Source organism: Protomyctophum parallelum, assembly GCF_964188405.1.
Source record: "Protomyctophum parallelum genome assembly, chromosome: 19".
NCBI lineage: Eukaryota > Metazoa > Chordata > Actinopteri > Myctophiformes > Myctophidae > Protomyctophum > Protomyctophum parallelum.
The window spans coordinates 15852818-15870158 of NC_139717.1; the positions used below are offsets into that span (position 1 = coordinate 15852818).

General features: G+C 44.4%; 1 protein-coding gene across 6 annotated transcripts in view; it reads right to left on the minus strand.

Annotated features, from left to right (window-relative positions):
* Positions 1–17341, minus strand: part of stxbp5a (syntaxin binding protein 5a (tomosyn)) — a gene marked incomplete at both ends in the record, with an annotated part of 141733 nt that overhangs the window by 11596 nt on the left and 112796 nt on the right. For 3 of the 6 annotated variants that reach the window (XM_083789965.1, XM_083789963.1, XM_083789961.1), the window contains 9 exons: positions 764–826; positions 3704–3855; positions 7313–7438; positions 7793–7965; positions 10929–11149; positions 11631–11671; positions 14148–14215; positions 15182–15329; positions 16205–16277. In XM_083789965.1, coding sequence (XP_083646091.1) covers positions 764–826; positions 3704–3855; positions 7313–7438; positions 7793–7965; positions 10929–11149; positions 11631–11671; positions 14148–14215; positions 15182–15329; positions 16205–16277 — 1065 coding nt within the window. Of the gene's footprint in view, positions 1–743; positions 827–3679; positions 3856–7312; positions 7439–7792; positions 7966–10928; positions 11150–11630; positions 11672–14147; positions 14216–15181; positions 15330–16204; positions 16278–17341 lie in introns of all 6 variants that reach the window. The other 3 variants (XM_083789964.1, XM_083789962.1, XM_083789960.1) reach the window with 2 other exon arrangements.

The window sequence follows — 17341 nt, forward strand, 5'->3', positions numbered from 1 at the left end:
TTGGGAAATGTGTTACTTTGAATAGTGTGTAAATAATGTGTAAACTTATAGTTTGAATGATTTACCTTCCAGACTGCTGTTTCTGTTTTAGCGCTCAGTTCACTTTATAATTCTAAGCTGGCATCATGACAGTGGCTGCCGTTGAGTGAGTTTATGGCTAACATCTCCTATTCAGATAAAATGTATTGCATTCCATTCTATTGAACCACCCTGTAAGTTGGAAAAGGACTATAATGTTGCATTCCAACTGTTCCTACATCTTGAAAAGGAATACTAAAAAGAAATACTGCAAAAAAGTACAAGCCTACTAATAATACATCCTGTTTGAACAAACTCTCCTTTTAAGATCAAAATGTTATTAAATTGAAAAATATAATGCTGGTATAAAAATATATACAGTCTGTCTGTCTTAAATCAAGATAATATATATATTCACTGCGTGAAAAGAGGAGTTAACAGGCATATGTAATATGTACACCTGTATACAGTAATATACAGGTGTGATGGTACAATGCGGGTTTACCAGAGTTTGTTGGAAAGTTTAACGGTGTAATATACACATCCGTATTTCATGCTTTTGTACACAGTACACGTTTAACCACTTTAACCATTATTTTGAAGTTTAGCTGTTGAAAAATAGCAGATCTACAAGCTCATAGCGTGGCACGGTGGCACCGAGTGCCGCACTATGAGCTTGTAGATCTGCAATTTCTGGAAAATCGTGAAAATGTGTGCACATTTACATCTCTGAAGGACAGGTTACCTGAGGTGGGGGACTTGCAGTGGTCCTCTGACGTGGCAGACCCCTCGTTGATGTCACACAGACCTGGAAACACAGAACCAGTGGTGTAAAAAGTACTGAAATGTTTTACTTCAAGTAAAAGTATCAATACCGCAATGTAGAACTACTCCGTTACAAGTAAAAGTCCGGAATACAAAATGTACTTGAGTAGAAGTACAGTAAAAGTATTGTACCAAAAGTAAAAGTACTCATTATGCAGAATGTCCCCTAAAAGTCTTTTGAAAATAGCAGATCTACAAGCTCACAATGCATCACATCACACTCATTGTGAGTAAAAGTACTTGAAACTGGAAATACTAAAGTAAAGTACAAATACCTCAAAATTGTACAGTAAAAAGTTACTTTCCACCAGTACAGACAGAACACACAAGAGGGGAACTATAGAATGTTTGCGAGATTTGCATCTGGGCTTGAAAGCGTTCTTACTACATGTACAGGTAAGTAAGCAAGTGTCTAGCGCTGCCCTAAAACAGCAGCCACTGTATGCCTTTATCTGACTTTATGTGACTTTCTCGTGACATGCTTTAGGGAGGTACAGAATATAAGCTCTAAATCCTTGTTGTTCTTTGAGACAGACTGGGTTTCCGTTGACATGGAGGTGCAGTTGGCTCCTTACTCGAGTGAAATCTTTCATGCTTTGAAGTCTGACTTCTTGTCTTGCCTCGTTGTGTGTGTCTAGGGCGTGCCAGTAGATCAGTAGTTCAAACATTTTAACTTCAAGGATCCCCATAACTCTGAGTGTACGACGATACACTCTCAGAGGTACAGCCCTGTATAAGAGGGGCCATTTGAAACCCCCTCAAGGAACCCAGAGGATCCCTGGCTGGACCCCACTTTGACAGGCACTGCAGTGGATGAGCGGATAGTATATCATCGTCGACTACATCATTTGACACACTTGGTTGCGCATCTTGCTGCACACCAGCGGCACGTTGCATGCAGATCGTCTATTGTCTGTGTTTAACATTGGCATGACTTGACTTTGACGCTATGCACGCAACTACAGTAAGTTTATGTGTAAATCAGGCTAATACGCTAATTGTAACATCCAGAGATTTCAAGCTGGCTGGAGAGTTTCTTGCTACTAGGCTATCAAAGCATAAACTAAAGCGAGACAGAAAACACATAATCACTACGATTAACAGCTAATTACTGTACCAAGAATCAGATGCATTTATTTTGAAATGCCAGGTGGTTTGAGGATAGCTACTGGTAATAAGATTTGATGTCTGCTCTTGTGAATTCCTCCCTTTCATAAGCATGCATGCATGCATGCATGTGTGTGTGTGTGTGTGTGTGCGTGCATGTGTCTGCATGTGCATGTATGTGTGACATCGTCCTGTGATGCGGAAAGCCTCACAGCGGCCTCCGTCGGCAGAGCGTCACAGCTGGCCCGCTGATTACTGCTTATACCAACGGAACTCTGACAGGTGCCAGCCCACTGCTTACCAGTCAATGACACCAGATGCTGTGTGCGTGTGTGCGTCTGTCTGTGTGTGTGTGTGTGTGCCTGCCTGAGTGCCGTTTGCACACATGCATGACACATATCAACAAATAAATGCCTCTATCACAAAAACACATCATCATCATCCATAAAGCCGTTGCTGAGGGACGAGAGTCACGCATTCACGACGACGACACTGCGGCATCGTTGGAACATTGTCGCCGCCCGCAGTGCCCAAATGAAACACAGGGTGGCAGTGTGTCCATACTAAGCACTGTAGCCTCGTGCCATCCGTCACTGTTACAGTGATGCTGCAGAGGCAGGGTGTGTAACAAAAGGGCTGGGGGTGTGTGTGTGTGTGTGTGTGTGTGTGTGTGTGTGTGTGTTCTGGCTATTCTCCACTACAATAACCACGTATTTCACACACACAGGGTTCTTCCGGTTTTGAAGGCTAATGGCTCGGTTTCAAAGAGTTTGGGGCCCCTGCTCAGGAGGTGGTCCTAGCACTGTGCTCTCGGAAACCATGAGCTCCCAAATTGTACCTCATTTCAAACGTTAAAAAAATAAGCAAAAGTTGACTGATCTGCAAGCTCACAGCGTGTCGCGATGGAGAGAAAGAGAGAGAGACAGAGAGACAGACAGAGACAGAGACAGACAGACAGACAGACAGACTCAAATCTTCACTGGCAGTCAGGTGACCAACAGTATAAATACACAGCTGAGGCTATATGCAGAGCAATGCAGTTCCACTGTTGGCTGTTATTCTATGGACAAAATTCAAAGGTGGAATCAACACAATTAACCCCAACCATAACTTCACAGGAGCAACCTACTGTACAGTAGCTCTCCAACCCCAACCATAAAGGGAGATTTCACTTTCAAAAAGACTTTTGGTCATTTCATCGTCTATACTCAGGCTTTTGTGCACCCCAGACAGTTTTTTAAGTTGCTCGATTCAGGATTTAGATATTGAAAATAATAATAATAATAATAATTAATGATAAAAGTAATTTAAAAAAACGCACACACGTATTAGGACAATATCAGTCACCAGAAACAAGGACGGGTGTTTTCGACATACATGGAGGTTGAAGTTACAATGGGTTTGTATAGGAAGGAGGCGGGGCGGCTACAATGAATATCAAAAATCAAATTACTGAATCGAGCAACTTAAACACTGTCCGGGTTGTTCACAAAAGCCTGAGTAGATGATAAAATTACCAAAAGGTTTTTTGGAACATGAACTATATATCCCTCAAAATGGGCCACGGATTTGGAGTCATTTGTCTTTTGAAGACATAACATTTGGCTCAAAAGAGGTTGCTAAACTGAGTACGTTCTACTGTGCCGTGTGACGTGTCCCTGGAATGTGCAGGACAAGAAACGAACAATCCCAACTGTACAGCAGAGAAGCATATTATCCCAACATCTACCTCTTATCTGCTCTGCCTTGTTACCTCCAGAGGGCTGTCGTGTCTTGCGCGGCGACCGGGGCTGCCTCTGAAAGGGGTCGCCGGAGCCGTACAGCTCCAGCACCCCCAGGTTCAACAGCACTGCCTTCTGGATGTAGTCCACCACCGCTAGGCCGCTGCTGTTGCCAAACACCATGCTGAGAAGACCAAGTAGCAAAGAGGGGTGGAGGTGGGCAACACAACACAAGGACCCAAACAGAGAAAAAAAACAAGATCAGTTTACAGTTTACAATTTAGGCATTTAGCAGACGCTCTTAAAGGAGAATTCAATACTAGAAGGCTTTCTTACCTTTATTTGTAGTTGTTACGTCCCCACCAAAGAGGTCCAGGTGTTATTTTGTGCAAAAGTGCATTATTGGCTATTTCCCCTACCATGAGCCCTCAATGAATTGCATTGAATTGCATTGAATTAAATGGGGCATTGGGGTGTTGTGCTAATTCGCTTATTTCCATTGTATATATCCTCTCTCTGTAAATAGTATCCCAAGCGGCACACTTTACTACTTAGTTTGATGGAAATAAGCGAATTAGCACAAAACCCCAACCAATGGTAGGGGAAATAGCCAATAATGCACTTTTGCACAAAATAACAAATTACAAAAAAAGGTAAGAAAGCCTTCTAGTATGGAATTCTCCTTTAATCCAGAGCGACTTACAGTAAGCAAGAACAAAAACATGATAATACATCGAAAATAGTCATCATGAATCATACGTAAGCTACTGTACGCCTGGGATACGCTCTGTGACCCAACCATGGTATATATATATATATATATATATATATATATATATACTGTATATACTAGGAACCTAACAGTGGAATATCTATATAATGAAACTATTGCGTATACACACTTGACTATAGAGTGCTATATGTCTACATAAAATGCTATCTATGTCACAGTTGGAGCAGCAAGAAGCTAAAGGTTCCAGAGAGGCTGATATGGTTCTCTTGGCAGACAGTTGTGTTGAAATGGCCACAGGTGTCGGTCTAGCATTGACCTGGCCTGGAAGAAGGGAATGTACTGTACTGTACATCAAGGCTAGATCCAACCCCTCTGGCTGCTTGAATAAGGAGGACCTTTGCTGACCGAGCTCGGACTAAAACACTTTTATTATTATTATAATTATACATGCATGTGTCCGCACAGCCGCGAGGGTCCACTGGGGGTCATTATATTATTTCGTCACCTTGTGTCTGCGCTGACATTATGTGCACCTCCCGGCTTTTGTGAATGTGTGTACTGTACTACTTAGATTATGCGCATACAAGTAAAGCTGACTGCAAACGTGCTATTATAGACAAGTAAGACGCGTACACGCGGGAAGCGAACAAAGCTGTTGTGGCAGTCTGACACACCCACCCACCCACCCACCCACCCATCCACCCCCACACACACACACACACACACACACACACACACACACACACACACACACACACACACACACACACACACACACACACACACACACACACACACACACACACACACCCTCACACACACACACACACACACACACACACACACACACACAGCGAGACTTAAGCCTTCTGGTGGTGGGCGGGTGGTGTTAGCGTGACACACACACACACAGACAGACAGACAGACAGACAGACAAGCTAGGCCGGCTTCTATAGTAATTGCTCACTTCGTTCGCAAAAAGTGTATGCTCTGTTTGAGCAGTGATCTGTCGCTACCCAGCACCCTGTATAACTATGGGAACATAAAGGACTTGAGCTTGAGGTGACGTTCATTGGCAGGTTTGTTAAATGCAAGCAGAATAGAATATAAACCTGGATAACTACATTTCCACCACAAAAGTCATTATGCAGTCTTCAGAGTATATGAGAAGAATGCACAGGAATAATTAATTGATGCGATAGTAGACCTCTTCTAACAATGGCTTCTTGCCATCTTGTCTGGAAGGACGTTACATTGTGGCTTGTATCGAGTTTGTTTATATTATATTTCTTATTGACCTTCATTTAATCAGGGAAGAGCATTGAGAGCATGCTCTCAATGGTGCTCTCTTTTGCAAGGACGCCCTGAGAGTACAACATGGTCATATATACAAAACAACAAATAACACAACTTTACATAAGGTTAAATGTAGATGAGCAATATTAAAAAGAACACATAGTGGTAATACACTGGAGCTACAAAAAACAAGTGCAGTCGCTATGTGTTGCATCCTCAAGTAGTGCCTTAAATGACTCTATTGAGACCAGCTTGTCCAGTTTCAGAGTCCTGGATTCTCCTAAATCCTAAATCCTAAATCACGTTGCTCTTGCTCTTTTGTGTCTGCAGACACAAAAGTAGTATCAGAACCACGACGTCACGGTATAATTTGGCCACGGTTCATCGCTGGGTTGCATGTCTTTTCTTTCAGGTCAGTTGTTTTGTTGCCCAGCTCACTAAACACTGAGTTCACTACTAGGCCATCACCACATTATTGTGATATCCTCATACCTGTTAAGCCAGTTGACCAGAGAGTGGCCTTGTGGTTAGAGTGAAACTGGGAGGTCGGGGTTCGATCCCCGGCCAGGTCATACCAAAGACTATAAAAATGGGACCCAATGCCTCCCTGCTTGGCACTCAGAATCAATGGGTTGGATTGGGGGGTCAACTCAACTAATCCAATGATTCCCGAGCACGGCACGGCTGCGGCTCACCGCTCCAAGAGATGGGTCAAATGCGGAGAACAAATTTCACTGCGGTAACGTGTGTGACAAATCATACGACTTTGAGCATTTTTGTGTGTTTGCACTCTTTTTAAAGCTGCAACGCATAAACCTTTTATTGAATAAAATCTTAATTCGACCAGTCTGTATGATAGATTATATAAATACAACAACTAACACAAATGTGGTGGCTGTCACTGGTCTACCTGGCCTTCTATTGAGAAATGTATATCTTATACAGGTCAGGTAGGACCACCACTGGTTGACCATGACACTGGTCGCAGGACATCCAAAGGAAATATCTCACCTCCTTTATAGGAGGCTCAATAGTAGAAACTTTAGTGTTTGTGCGGTGGAACCGGGGCTCGAACCACGCATTGGAACATTAAAGTTACGGCTTGCAGGTATTTTTATCATTGCACTTTATTGCCATTTAATCTGTTGCACTACTTTTACTTGTTGTTTTATTTGTCTTGTTTTTTTATTGCACCATGGATGAGAGGGAAACGCATTTTCATCCCTCTATGTGTCTGACATATATTGGTGTGACAAAAAAAGAAACCTTGAACCTTGGAAACAGGCGGTACAACCGTTGAAAATGCGCCATTTGGTTACTAGTTCTCGCGTCATGATCATTACATCTCTGCCCACCGATACGTCTGGGGAAATCTGAATACACTGAATCAGAGCCATAGAGTATAGACAGAGTTGCGACATTGAGGGGGCAGAAAACGCAACGGTCACGTGGTTCATGTCCATTCGCCAATAGAAGTCAATATAGAAGAGAAATTGGACTGGCCCCATGACGTGAACGGAGTTGTCGTAACTCTGTCTTACTCTATGGCTCTGCACTGAATCGGCTTAGAAAGGCGGATGAAAAACCAACGCTGAATGGCGTCTGTACTCACAGGCCAAAAGAGGAGTTGAGGGCCAGACAGGTGATCTGCTGAGGAGGCTCTCCACTCACCCACACTAACTGGACCACCAACTCTACCTGGTACCCTGGGGACTGCTTCAGAGGGGTGCTGCGCACTCTGCGGAGGACAGAGAGAGGAGGGGAGGAAAGACACCAAAAATAGACTTATCATTTCTGAAAGTGAATGAAAGCGGTACAGCTACACTCTCCAGATGTGCGCGCGCGTGTGTGTGTGCGTGCGTGCGTGCATGTGTGCGTGCTTGCGTGCATGCGTGAGTTTGTTGGGTGACGAGACACTCCAGGCAGGCACTAAGACTGTGTGTGAGTGTGCTTGTGGCAAGACTCTTGACTTCTGGATACGAGTGTTGGGAGTGTATGCTCCCTTGGTGCTTCGTTAGAATGCGTGCGTGCGTGCGTGCGTGCGTGCGTGCGTGACTGTGCAGGCATGTGCATATAATGTGCTGGTTCCTACTTGAGGCAGGGCATGTTGCCTCCGTCGGAGTTGTTGCTGCTGGTGGAAGGGTGCAGGGGGGGCACGCCCGTCAGAGGGGAGGCCCCCGGGGTGGCGTACACCGGCGTCTGCTCTCCGCCGCACTCCGGAGACTCCGTGTCGTTCGGGTCGTACTGCAGACGCACCTCTAACAGCTGCGGGGGGGAGAGACAAGACGAGCACGCATGCATGCACCGATCACGCCAACGTTCAACAAAGGAGAAAAGTGTGAGATCTGGCACTTTAACCATGATTTGAAACTTTAGCTGTTGAAAAATAGCTCATAGCACGGCACTAAGTGCCGCGCTACGAGCTTGTAGATCTGCAAAAAAAATGTGTGCAAATATTTCAATATATATTCTTTCCCAGCAAATGTTTTTAACTCATATCATTGCTTCTGGGGGACCTTGGAACAACATCTTGTTAGGAGGTTGGTCGGCGGCTAATTACATATTATTGGAGTCCTTGACATGAAATAGTTTGAGAACCAGTAACCACTGATATGGCCGGTTTTACAGAAAACTGTGATGATTTAGAAGACATTTGTAGAATCTGGTCTCATGTCTTAATGGCTTAATAAGCAAGTGGGGAGATTATGAAATTGGCAAGGATTATAAAGGGATATTTCCCAGGCCAAAACCATTATGTCTCAGAAATTCTACAAAGGATAAGAATAGAACACTCATGATGAATGATACCCATGAATGTTCACATAATGTAATGTGGATGATGTGGATTGCTTGGACAAAATCTCCATTCTGTGTGTGTGCGTGCGTGCGTGCACACGTGTGCGTGCGTTGCTTCGACTGAGGGCAACCCAGGCTCTCCAATACAGAGATACTCTACTAACATAACACTGAGATATTCTTCCTCAAGGCTACTTACTGCTGCCCATGTACACACACACACACACACACACACACACACACACACACACACACACACACACACACACACACACACACACACACACACACACACACACACACACACACACACACAAACAAACAATAGCCCAAAAGCCCATCTGCATATTCAGAGTCTAAATTAGATCACTTGCTGTCCTTAAGTCTACATAACTTATAAGTAACACGTTCTCTCACTCGAGTCTTCCATGCCGTATAAGTTCTCCAAGGTTATCATTAGGTGGAAACCATCATGTTAGGAGAGCCTCTTCTCAGCACTGCTGAACCAGAACCCCGCCGTAGAGAGTTGCCTTTCAAACGTTGTGTTACAAGGCACACCATTGGGGGGAATTATACAACAGGTCATTTTGAGGAAGCAATCTGATTGGTTGAAACAGTCTTCTAGCCGTGCTTCAAACGAGCATGATGGAACACCTACTGTAATCAAAACAAAGAAATCAGATGCTCTGTTCTCCCAGAGCGCAGCAGACTGGGTGGCTAGGCCAGCACCCTGGGCAAGACCCAAGGGGATTTTAGCGGAAGTATCGCCCAAGGAAATGACGTTGATGCTTTACAAATCAGTTTACATTCTCCGCGAATGAAACAAGTGTTGTGATTGGTCGGGAAAATATAGTATCCTGGGGAAATACATCTGACGGATATTCCGGAGGATGCATCCGCCGATAGCTTCTCTGCATTACGTTGTGACCAGGCTTTTCTTTTTGCAGATAAGTAAGCCTGGGACCGAGGCTACTAGGCCAGCGAGTTTCTTGGTACATTTGTGGTCGTAGTGGCTACATCTGTCATTAAAAAATATATATGGTTATTCTTTAGCGATTATCTAAGTTTTAAGGGTAACTGTTGTATAATTGCAATATTACACTCAAGGTGGTGGTTTAACGTCATTAATGCACTTCTGCACTGCCTTTAAGGAAAACCACCCTCTCTCGTGTAATATTACTTAAGTCAAAATCTCAAGGCACACCAGAATTCCTATTCAGGCATGGATTCATGCACGGGGGCTCACGGGGGGGCGGTCCCAGGAGGCTCACGGGGGTGTGGAAATGGACAGAACACGGACACGTGCACATGCACGTGACTGCATGTGCTTGTTGTGCGTGTGGCCTTGGTCTTGTCATTAAACACATTTCACAGGCTCCCACCCCTCCCGCTGCGCGCCATCATTGACGAGGCACAAAAACAATGATAGCTTAGTGCGTTTACTGCTTTGTCTGTTGGCATGGCAACCGCACTGCCTTTGACTCGGCAGATTTATGTAACTCTGTGTGTGTGTGTGTGTGTGTGTGTGTGTGCACTTGCATATCGTCGCTGTCGGGTGGAGACCATGTGTACAATACCGTTACATGTCAGGAAACGGAAAAAGGAACCACATGTTCCAATGGATCCAATGAATGGATCCATTTAGTCACAAGGTCTTGTTCATAATAATTCTCATTGGTCAAATATGCTTATAAACCCTACAGACCCACTTTCAACAGAGTGTCCCTAGTTTGGTCTTTTTTCTAATGTTTACGATTTAAAACAAAAAGTGACGCATCGTGAGTGTGTAGATTTTGTAGTATTTTTGCTACTCATGCCGTCGTGCAATGAATATGATATGACAGTTGGATGTTTAGGTCCCATTTCTGACCCTATAAGAAGAGCCATTCACACCAAGTGAAGAACTAACCAACTATATCGTTTAATAAGCAATGGCTTTTGCACTACCTCAAGGTCAAGGTAAACTTTATTGTCCACGAGGGAAATTTGTCTGGGGCTTTCACCCCTGCTGCAGCCACACATAAAACATCAGTGACAAGCAAAAATACATAACTTTGTACCTTCTCCCAGAGGGCAGAAGTACAAACTCTCCATTTAAAACATGGGTAACATCGCTGACAGCCTGTTTTAGTGTAGCCTGCTCATAAATAGCCTGCAGAGAGGGGAGTTGTCTTACCCCTATGATCTTCCCTGCAAGTCTGCACCAATCTGAACAATTTGGACCTCAGTTGAACTGAGAGATTACCAAACAAATCTGTAATGCCCAAACCTGACCAGGCTTTCCAAGACCGCTCGATATAACACTAACATAAATGTTTGGTCAACACCATGAACCCTGAGACGGCGGAGGAGGAAGTGCAGTCTTCGCTGTAGTTTACTACAGAGACTGTCCAACATGTGTATTCCAAGTCAGTGATTTGTCACTAACTTACCTGCACCACCTCGGTGGTTATCTCCTGCTTGCTGAAGCGGTAGATGATGACGTTGCCAGAGACCCCGGCCACACACAGCATCCTGCTCTCGGGGCAGAAGGCCATGATCTGAATGGCAAACGGGTCCTCGTCCGACGCCTCCGTGCTGCCCCTCTCCTCCTTGGCCCGACTTCGCTCGAACACCTTGGCCGTCTTCAGCTTGTACAGCACCTGGAGCATTACTGGGAAAGAGGGGCCAGGTGGCGCACATTACCAACCCAGGGACACTAATTGTGCTAGCGGTTAGCCTAACTACAATGCACTGGCACACAGGCTAGTAACTATAGCCTGTGTCAGCGTATTGCTAACCTGAAAGTGACTGAGGGGAAACGGTATTTCATGTTCTTTATGTATGTATGTATGGGGAAAATGACAAATGAAAGTGATTCTGAGATGGCCAGAGATAGTCTGCTCCCACAATCACAATTTGTGCAATAATTATAGCATTATTAATACTTCTACAACAACACTTCCAGAACCCATTTTGGTGTTCTAACCCTTCTGGATGGGAACCCCTCTTGGGGTTAGTGTACAGTATGTACAGTATTTTAAAAAAATTATGCTGCTATATAAATATTTGAAGTTTTTCAGAAAACTTAAAATCGGCCTCAGTCCAAAATGGGTTAACTTAATTAATACAACATCCCTGTTTCGTAAACTTACTTGCAGACGCATCCCAGAACTTCACAGTTCCATCAGCATGCCTGCATGTTTTGAGAGACATAAAAAGGACAATTAATAAAACAGAGTGTGGGGAATGATTAAATAATTTAGTCTGTCAAATACCAAGTTGTGCCTAGTCTCTCGTTTCCACGTGAATGGAGATCTCCAGCTATTGATGGGTGCGTTCGGAAATGCGCACCGGGAATGTGGTCAGTTTGTTGAGTGTGGTGGGCGGTGACGTCACAGAGTGCGTTCAGTGTGCCTTATTTACAAACGACCACAGCTGTGACGCATTCACACGAATCACACCGGACAACCCCAGCTTCAGGGTAGGGTCGCTCAGTGCGGGCACTCGGCACACCCGGTGCGCAGCGCACTGGATTTTCGAACGACAAAAGAGCACACCAGTGCGTTCAGGGCGCATTTCCGAACGCACCCATAGTGTCTGGGGACTTCTAAATGCTAAGTAGTTGCTATAACAGTGGAAAGAGCAGCCCTAAGATGCTGCTTGGAAAAGCTCTCTGAAATCCATGTCACTGCCCACGCAGCACGACCCGAGTTTGGATTGGTTCGGCAATGCAATTCTTTTTAACTCTCTAATTAGTGTATCTCCACCCTGTTCTAATAAATGAAAGTGGGATCATTATCAGTCTCTATTGAGTTGTGCATCTACATTGTGACAACTGTAAGGGGCCTTGTTGTTTACCCCGAGTGTAGTTTTTAATTATTTACAATGGGAGCGTTGCATATTTGGAAACTGGAAACAAGATGCTGTTTGTCGCGAATGTCATTCTTGTGCTTGAGCGGAACGTGTGGCGTTTATATCTAGCCTGGTTAATAAACCAGACTAATATCGCACGGACCGCGGGATATTAGTCTGGGGAGGCTCAGCTTGGATTTCATTTCCAGGGAAACATTTTCTCTTTGACGCAATTGGTCAGAGCTACTGTCAGTCAAAGGTCTCAAGCATTGAAAGTCACTGTACCAAAGCCCGCCCATATTGCATACCGTGTCCCGATAGGCCGCCCCATTTCTCTGGTGTAGGAAATGGGCGTACAATTGAGCCTCTCCAGACCGAAAGCCAACGGCTGATTCGGTCTGGTTTATTAACCAGGCTAGTTTATATCTGCTCGCAGAGCGCTGAAATATTTTCAACACACAGCCCAATACATAACCAGGTCCTAAAAGTTTTCTCATATTATATTGCAGACTCACTCCAAATCTTCTGCCGTAATCTGAAGACTCACCTCTTCAGGCACTTGCCCTAGCCTTGATGACCTTGCAGGCTTATGCAAAGGCTAAAATGTAATTTAGATAACATGTTATGTCTACTGATGCCAGGCCATTTGCAGACCTGGCATGCTATAGTGTGTATAGTTTCAATGTACACTTACAGATTTGTGATATTATACTGATTCTTGGTTTGCCTACTGTGTGATCCTATAGATGACTATTTCTATGCATTTGATGCATCTACAGTATGCATGCTCGTGTTTTCCTTGCTTACTGTAGGTTGTTCTAGATCCAGAGCGTTTGTTAAATGCCTAAATTGCTTTCAATGCTCATGTCGAGAAAAAGAGAAAACACTATTTTCATTGTCATTTATTTTCGCTCCCTCTCTCTTCCTCTGCACCTTCCTTTTTTTGCCATTTCAGCTGAACAGTGAATCGGCAGACAGAGGGAGAATAGCTGAGGTGCTCTCCTTGGAGAGAGAGAGAGAGAGAGAGAGAGAGAGAGAGAGACATGGACAGAATAGTAATTTGGCGGGGATAGAGGGATGAGTGCCGAGGGAGGAGAAAGAGAGGAAAAACCTATCCCTGCCCCGCCCACCAGTCACCCCCACAGGCAGGTCAGACCCCTACAGTACCTCAATGTCACTTTCTAAAGTGCATGTACTCTTGAAAACAGTGGTTCTCAGGCTTTTTTACTTTCAAGGACCCCCGCAACTCTGAGAGTGTATGGAACCAAATGGACCCCACATTGAGAGAACCACTGTTTTAAAAGCATTTCCCCGTGCTACTCTCTTCTCGTTTTCTCAGTGTTGACAGCTTTGTGCAGGCTAAGAGGCATCAAAATGGAGGAAATACGCAAAGGTCTGAAATAGTTTGGCACTGTTCAGCGTTACGGAACTCACTCGTTCCTGCAGCAATGCAGGCGTGCCATTAATGACGGTAACGCACAACCTCGAGTGTAATATTGCGATTATACAACAGTTACCCATCAAAAAACCCACATCAATTCAACTTCATTGTAACTAAGATATTCGATAAAAATCTTAATTTTGTAGACAGATGTAGCCACTACGACCAAAAATGTCCCGTGCACACGCCTAGCTTAGCTAGTAGCCACTCAACCAAATCTCCTGCAGGGACTGCCCAGCGCAGCTGATTTGTGCCATCATGCTCGTTTGAAGCACAGGTAGAGAGCTATTTAGACCAATCCAATTGCCTCCTCTGAACTACCTGTTGTATAATTAACAATCAGGATTATGTGGTGCAGGTGTGATTGTTGCCTTACCCAGTGATGATGATCTCTGGGTAGCTTTGTGTGCCTTGACCCCAGTTTCCACCACTAATAGGCCACTCCTGGTTGAACACACACACAACGCACGCACACACACACACACACACACACACACACACACGCGCGCGCGCACGCACAAGCAGGACACAGGATAAGACTGAGTGAGAACGAAAGCAAGGGGGAGAGAACAACAGATTCTTAGCAGTACAGCAGAGCATCATCAGGCAAAGTCAAGAGAAGATGACAGTAGCCTACATACAGTACATCCCGTGTAGTAGCGTGTACAGTGTGTGTGTGTGTGTGTGTGTGTGTGTGTGTGTGTGTGTGTGTGTGCGCGTGCGGGCATGTGCATGCATGCGTGTGTGTGCGCGCGCGTTGCGGCAGGGGGCTTTAAGTATGCTGACACCGGCAAGGTCACCGGCATGACTCAGCACAGTGAACTTTATGAGAGAGCGCTCTCCCGGTGGGTGGCTCAGCCAGGCCTTTGCTTCACAAAACAGCGGTCCGGGTCGCAACAAGCTGACATTTCCAACAGAATGGCAGAACAAGACGACAGAAAAAAAGAACACCGGCATACATAATGGCTGAGAGAATGGCTCTGGGGGTGGGGCTGGTGGGGGGCACCTGTCACAGATGAGACACGAGGTCGGACGGACAGAGGAGAGGGGTGACGATCATGGGATCATGCTGCAAGGTAAGTAGATAATCCATTTGGCTTCACGGGAGTGCAGGAATAATAGGTGGATGTGAACACCCCCCCGAACACCCCAGACAGCATTTAAGTTGCTCAATTCAGTATTTAGATTATATTTTATATTCCTTCCTATACAAACCCATTGTAGTTGCAAACTGCATTTTAACCATGATAGATTCATCGAAAACACCTTGTCTTATGGTTTGATTGATGGGTACAGTTCAAGAAAAGTACAGGTCATCTGCTAAGATGATTAAAACCAGAAAAAAGCTTTGTTTACATACATGAGGTTTCCACAATATCTAAAGGCAGTGCGGACAAATAAATGTGTCACCTTTTTGCTGTAGCCCTGTCGTTTCTGCCGTGAGCCGACAGAGTAAAGTGCAGGTATGAGGTCCACAGGGCAGTCAGCAACGTACTCACAGCAGGTCACCGGAGACTCGTGAATTGTCAAAGGATAGGGGTTCTCGAATATGGGGTACCTGGGAAACAGGGGAGGACGGCAACATGCATTGGCTCAATCATCGGCACTTCCTTTGTCCCATCGTTAGTGAGTGACTCTGCAGCAGTTCAGGTGTTCTGTTATTTTTGTTAGGCAACCTGTTTGACATCCAAATAAGAAGTTATGGAGTGAGATTTAAGAATGAGCCAGTTATAATGCGAATAATCACGATGATTGTAAGTTAAGACACAGATCTACAAGCTCATATAGCGTGGCACCGAGTGCCGTGCTACGAGCATGTAGATCTTCTGTTTTTGAAAAATCGTGAAAATGTGTGCAAATCTTTCACAGTTTTTAACTCAAATCTTTGCTTCTGGGGGGGGGGGTCCCTCGAACAACATTTTCAAATGGGGGTCGGTGGCCGATTACATTTATTTTGGGGTGCTTGACATGAAATAGTTTAAGCACCACTGATATAGAAACAGAAAACTGTCATGATTTTGAAGACATTTTGCAGAATCAGTTCTCAGGTCTAAATCTTAGAGTATATATGAATAGAGACGGCACCCGGATGAAACCCTGAGGCGAAATGGACATAGTGGCCGAATTTGTCATTGCAGCTCGAGCCCGTTGACTACCATTGCACACGTTCATGTTATTGGGCCCATGACACGTCAACGAATGTTTCATACGTGAACGCGCACAAACGGCGCAATGATAGTCATCGACCAGCGCATTCATGTTATTGGGGCAATCCATCCCAGAATGCACTCTGTTCCTACCCGGAAGGAGGAGTGAAATCGCTTCATGCGCTTTTGAGCAACTTAATGCAAGTGGATGGGAGGAGAACTCGGGTGCTGTCTCTATTCATATATACTTTAGGTCTAAATGGGTTAACAGCAGAGTCAGACTTACCCATTTTGTGCAAGGTCGATCACCACTAAATCCTTTTCTAGAAGGACCACTACGGCATAAGGTTCCTGAAAATCTGCACACAAAAAAAAGCAACTTAAGCTATTTATCACAAGAGTTTTGGGGCCCCAGAAAAACCCTGATTAGAAAGCAGACAAAGAACACACAATACCAAAATCTACAAACCCACAGGAGAGAGAGGGGAATTCCTTGTGATATATTATACATGCCATTATCATATCTATGCCCTGAAGATGTGAAGGCAAGAGAGAACTTGATACTTAAGCCTTATTAATCCCTGTGATTTGCAGAAATTCAGGATATAGCAGTAGTGAAATATTAATTGCCGTGATTTTGGAAAAAAAAAGATTTTGCATTTAGAATTAGAATGAGGCTCAGTTACCACATCATTTAAAAAGCCACTTTTTATATTATTGGATGAATGGCTGGATAGACACACACACACACACACACACACACACACACACACACACACACAGATGAAATCAAGGGCTGGTCGCCAGTGACTTGCTGCCCCTCCATCAGCGCTGTTACATAACTACTGTAGCCACTAATCCCTCTCCTGAAGCTGTGTGTGCACCAGATAACATACATGGCAACCACACTCGCTTCAAGGATTACATTCCATACCATTCAACACTGTGCCCATTCACATTCATAATGTACAGTATTCAAGCTGGCGAGTTAAAGCAATAATGCAACCAATCTGGTTGGATATAGTGAAGAGAATGAAATGAAAATGAAAACAGATGGATCATTATACAACAGGTCGCTTTGATTGTTTGAGACAACATTCTAGCCGTGCTTAAACGACAGTATAGGAACACCTTATCAAAACAAAGAAATGCTCTGTTCTCCCAGAGCGCAGCATACTGGGAGTCTGCAAACCTTTTTTCATACCAAGGCCCATAATTAATTTGGCATTTGAGCCACGGACCAAGTAAGATTTTTGTATTGATGTTGGTACCATAGGAGAGATAACAGGCAAATGTTGGTCAAAATAACAATTCTTCTACAAGCTCTACTTTTGTAGATGTCTTGTAAATTAAGCAATGCAGATGTTTAACAATAATATAACTCTGGAGAGTGTAAACCGAAACCAAATGGACCCGTTAAGGG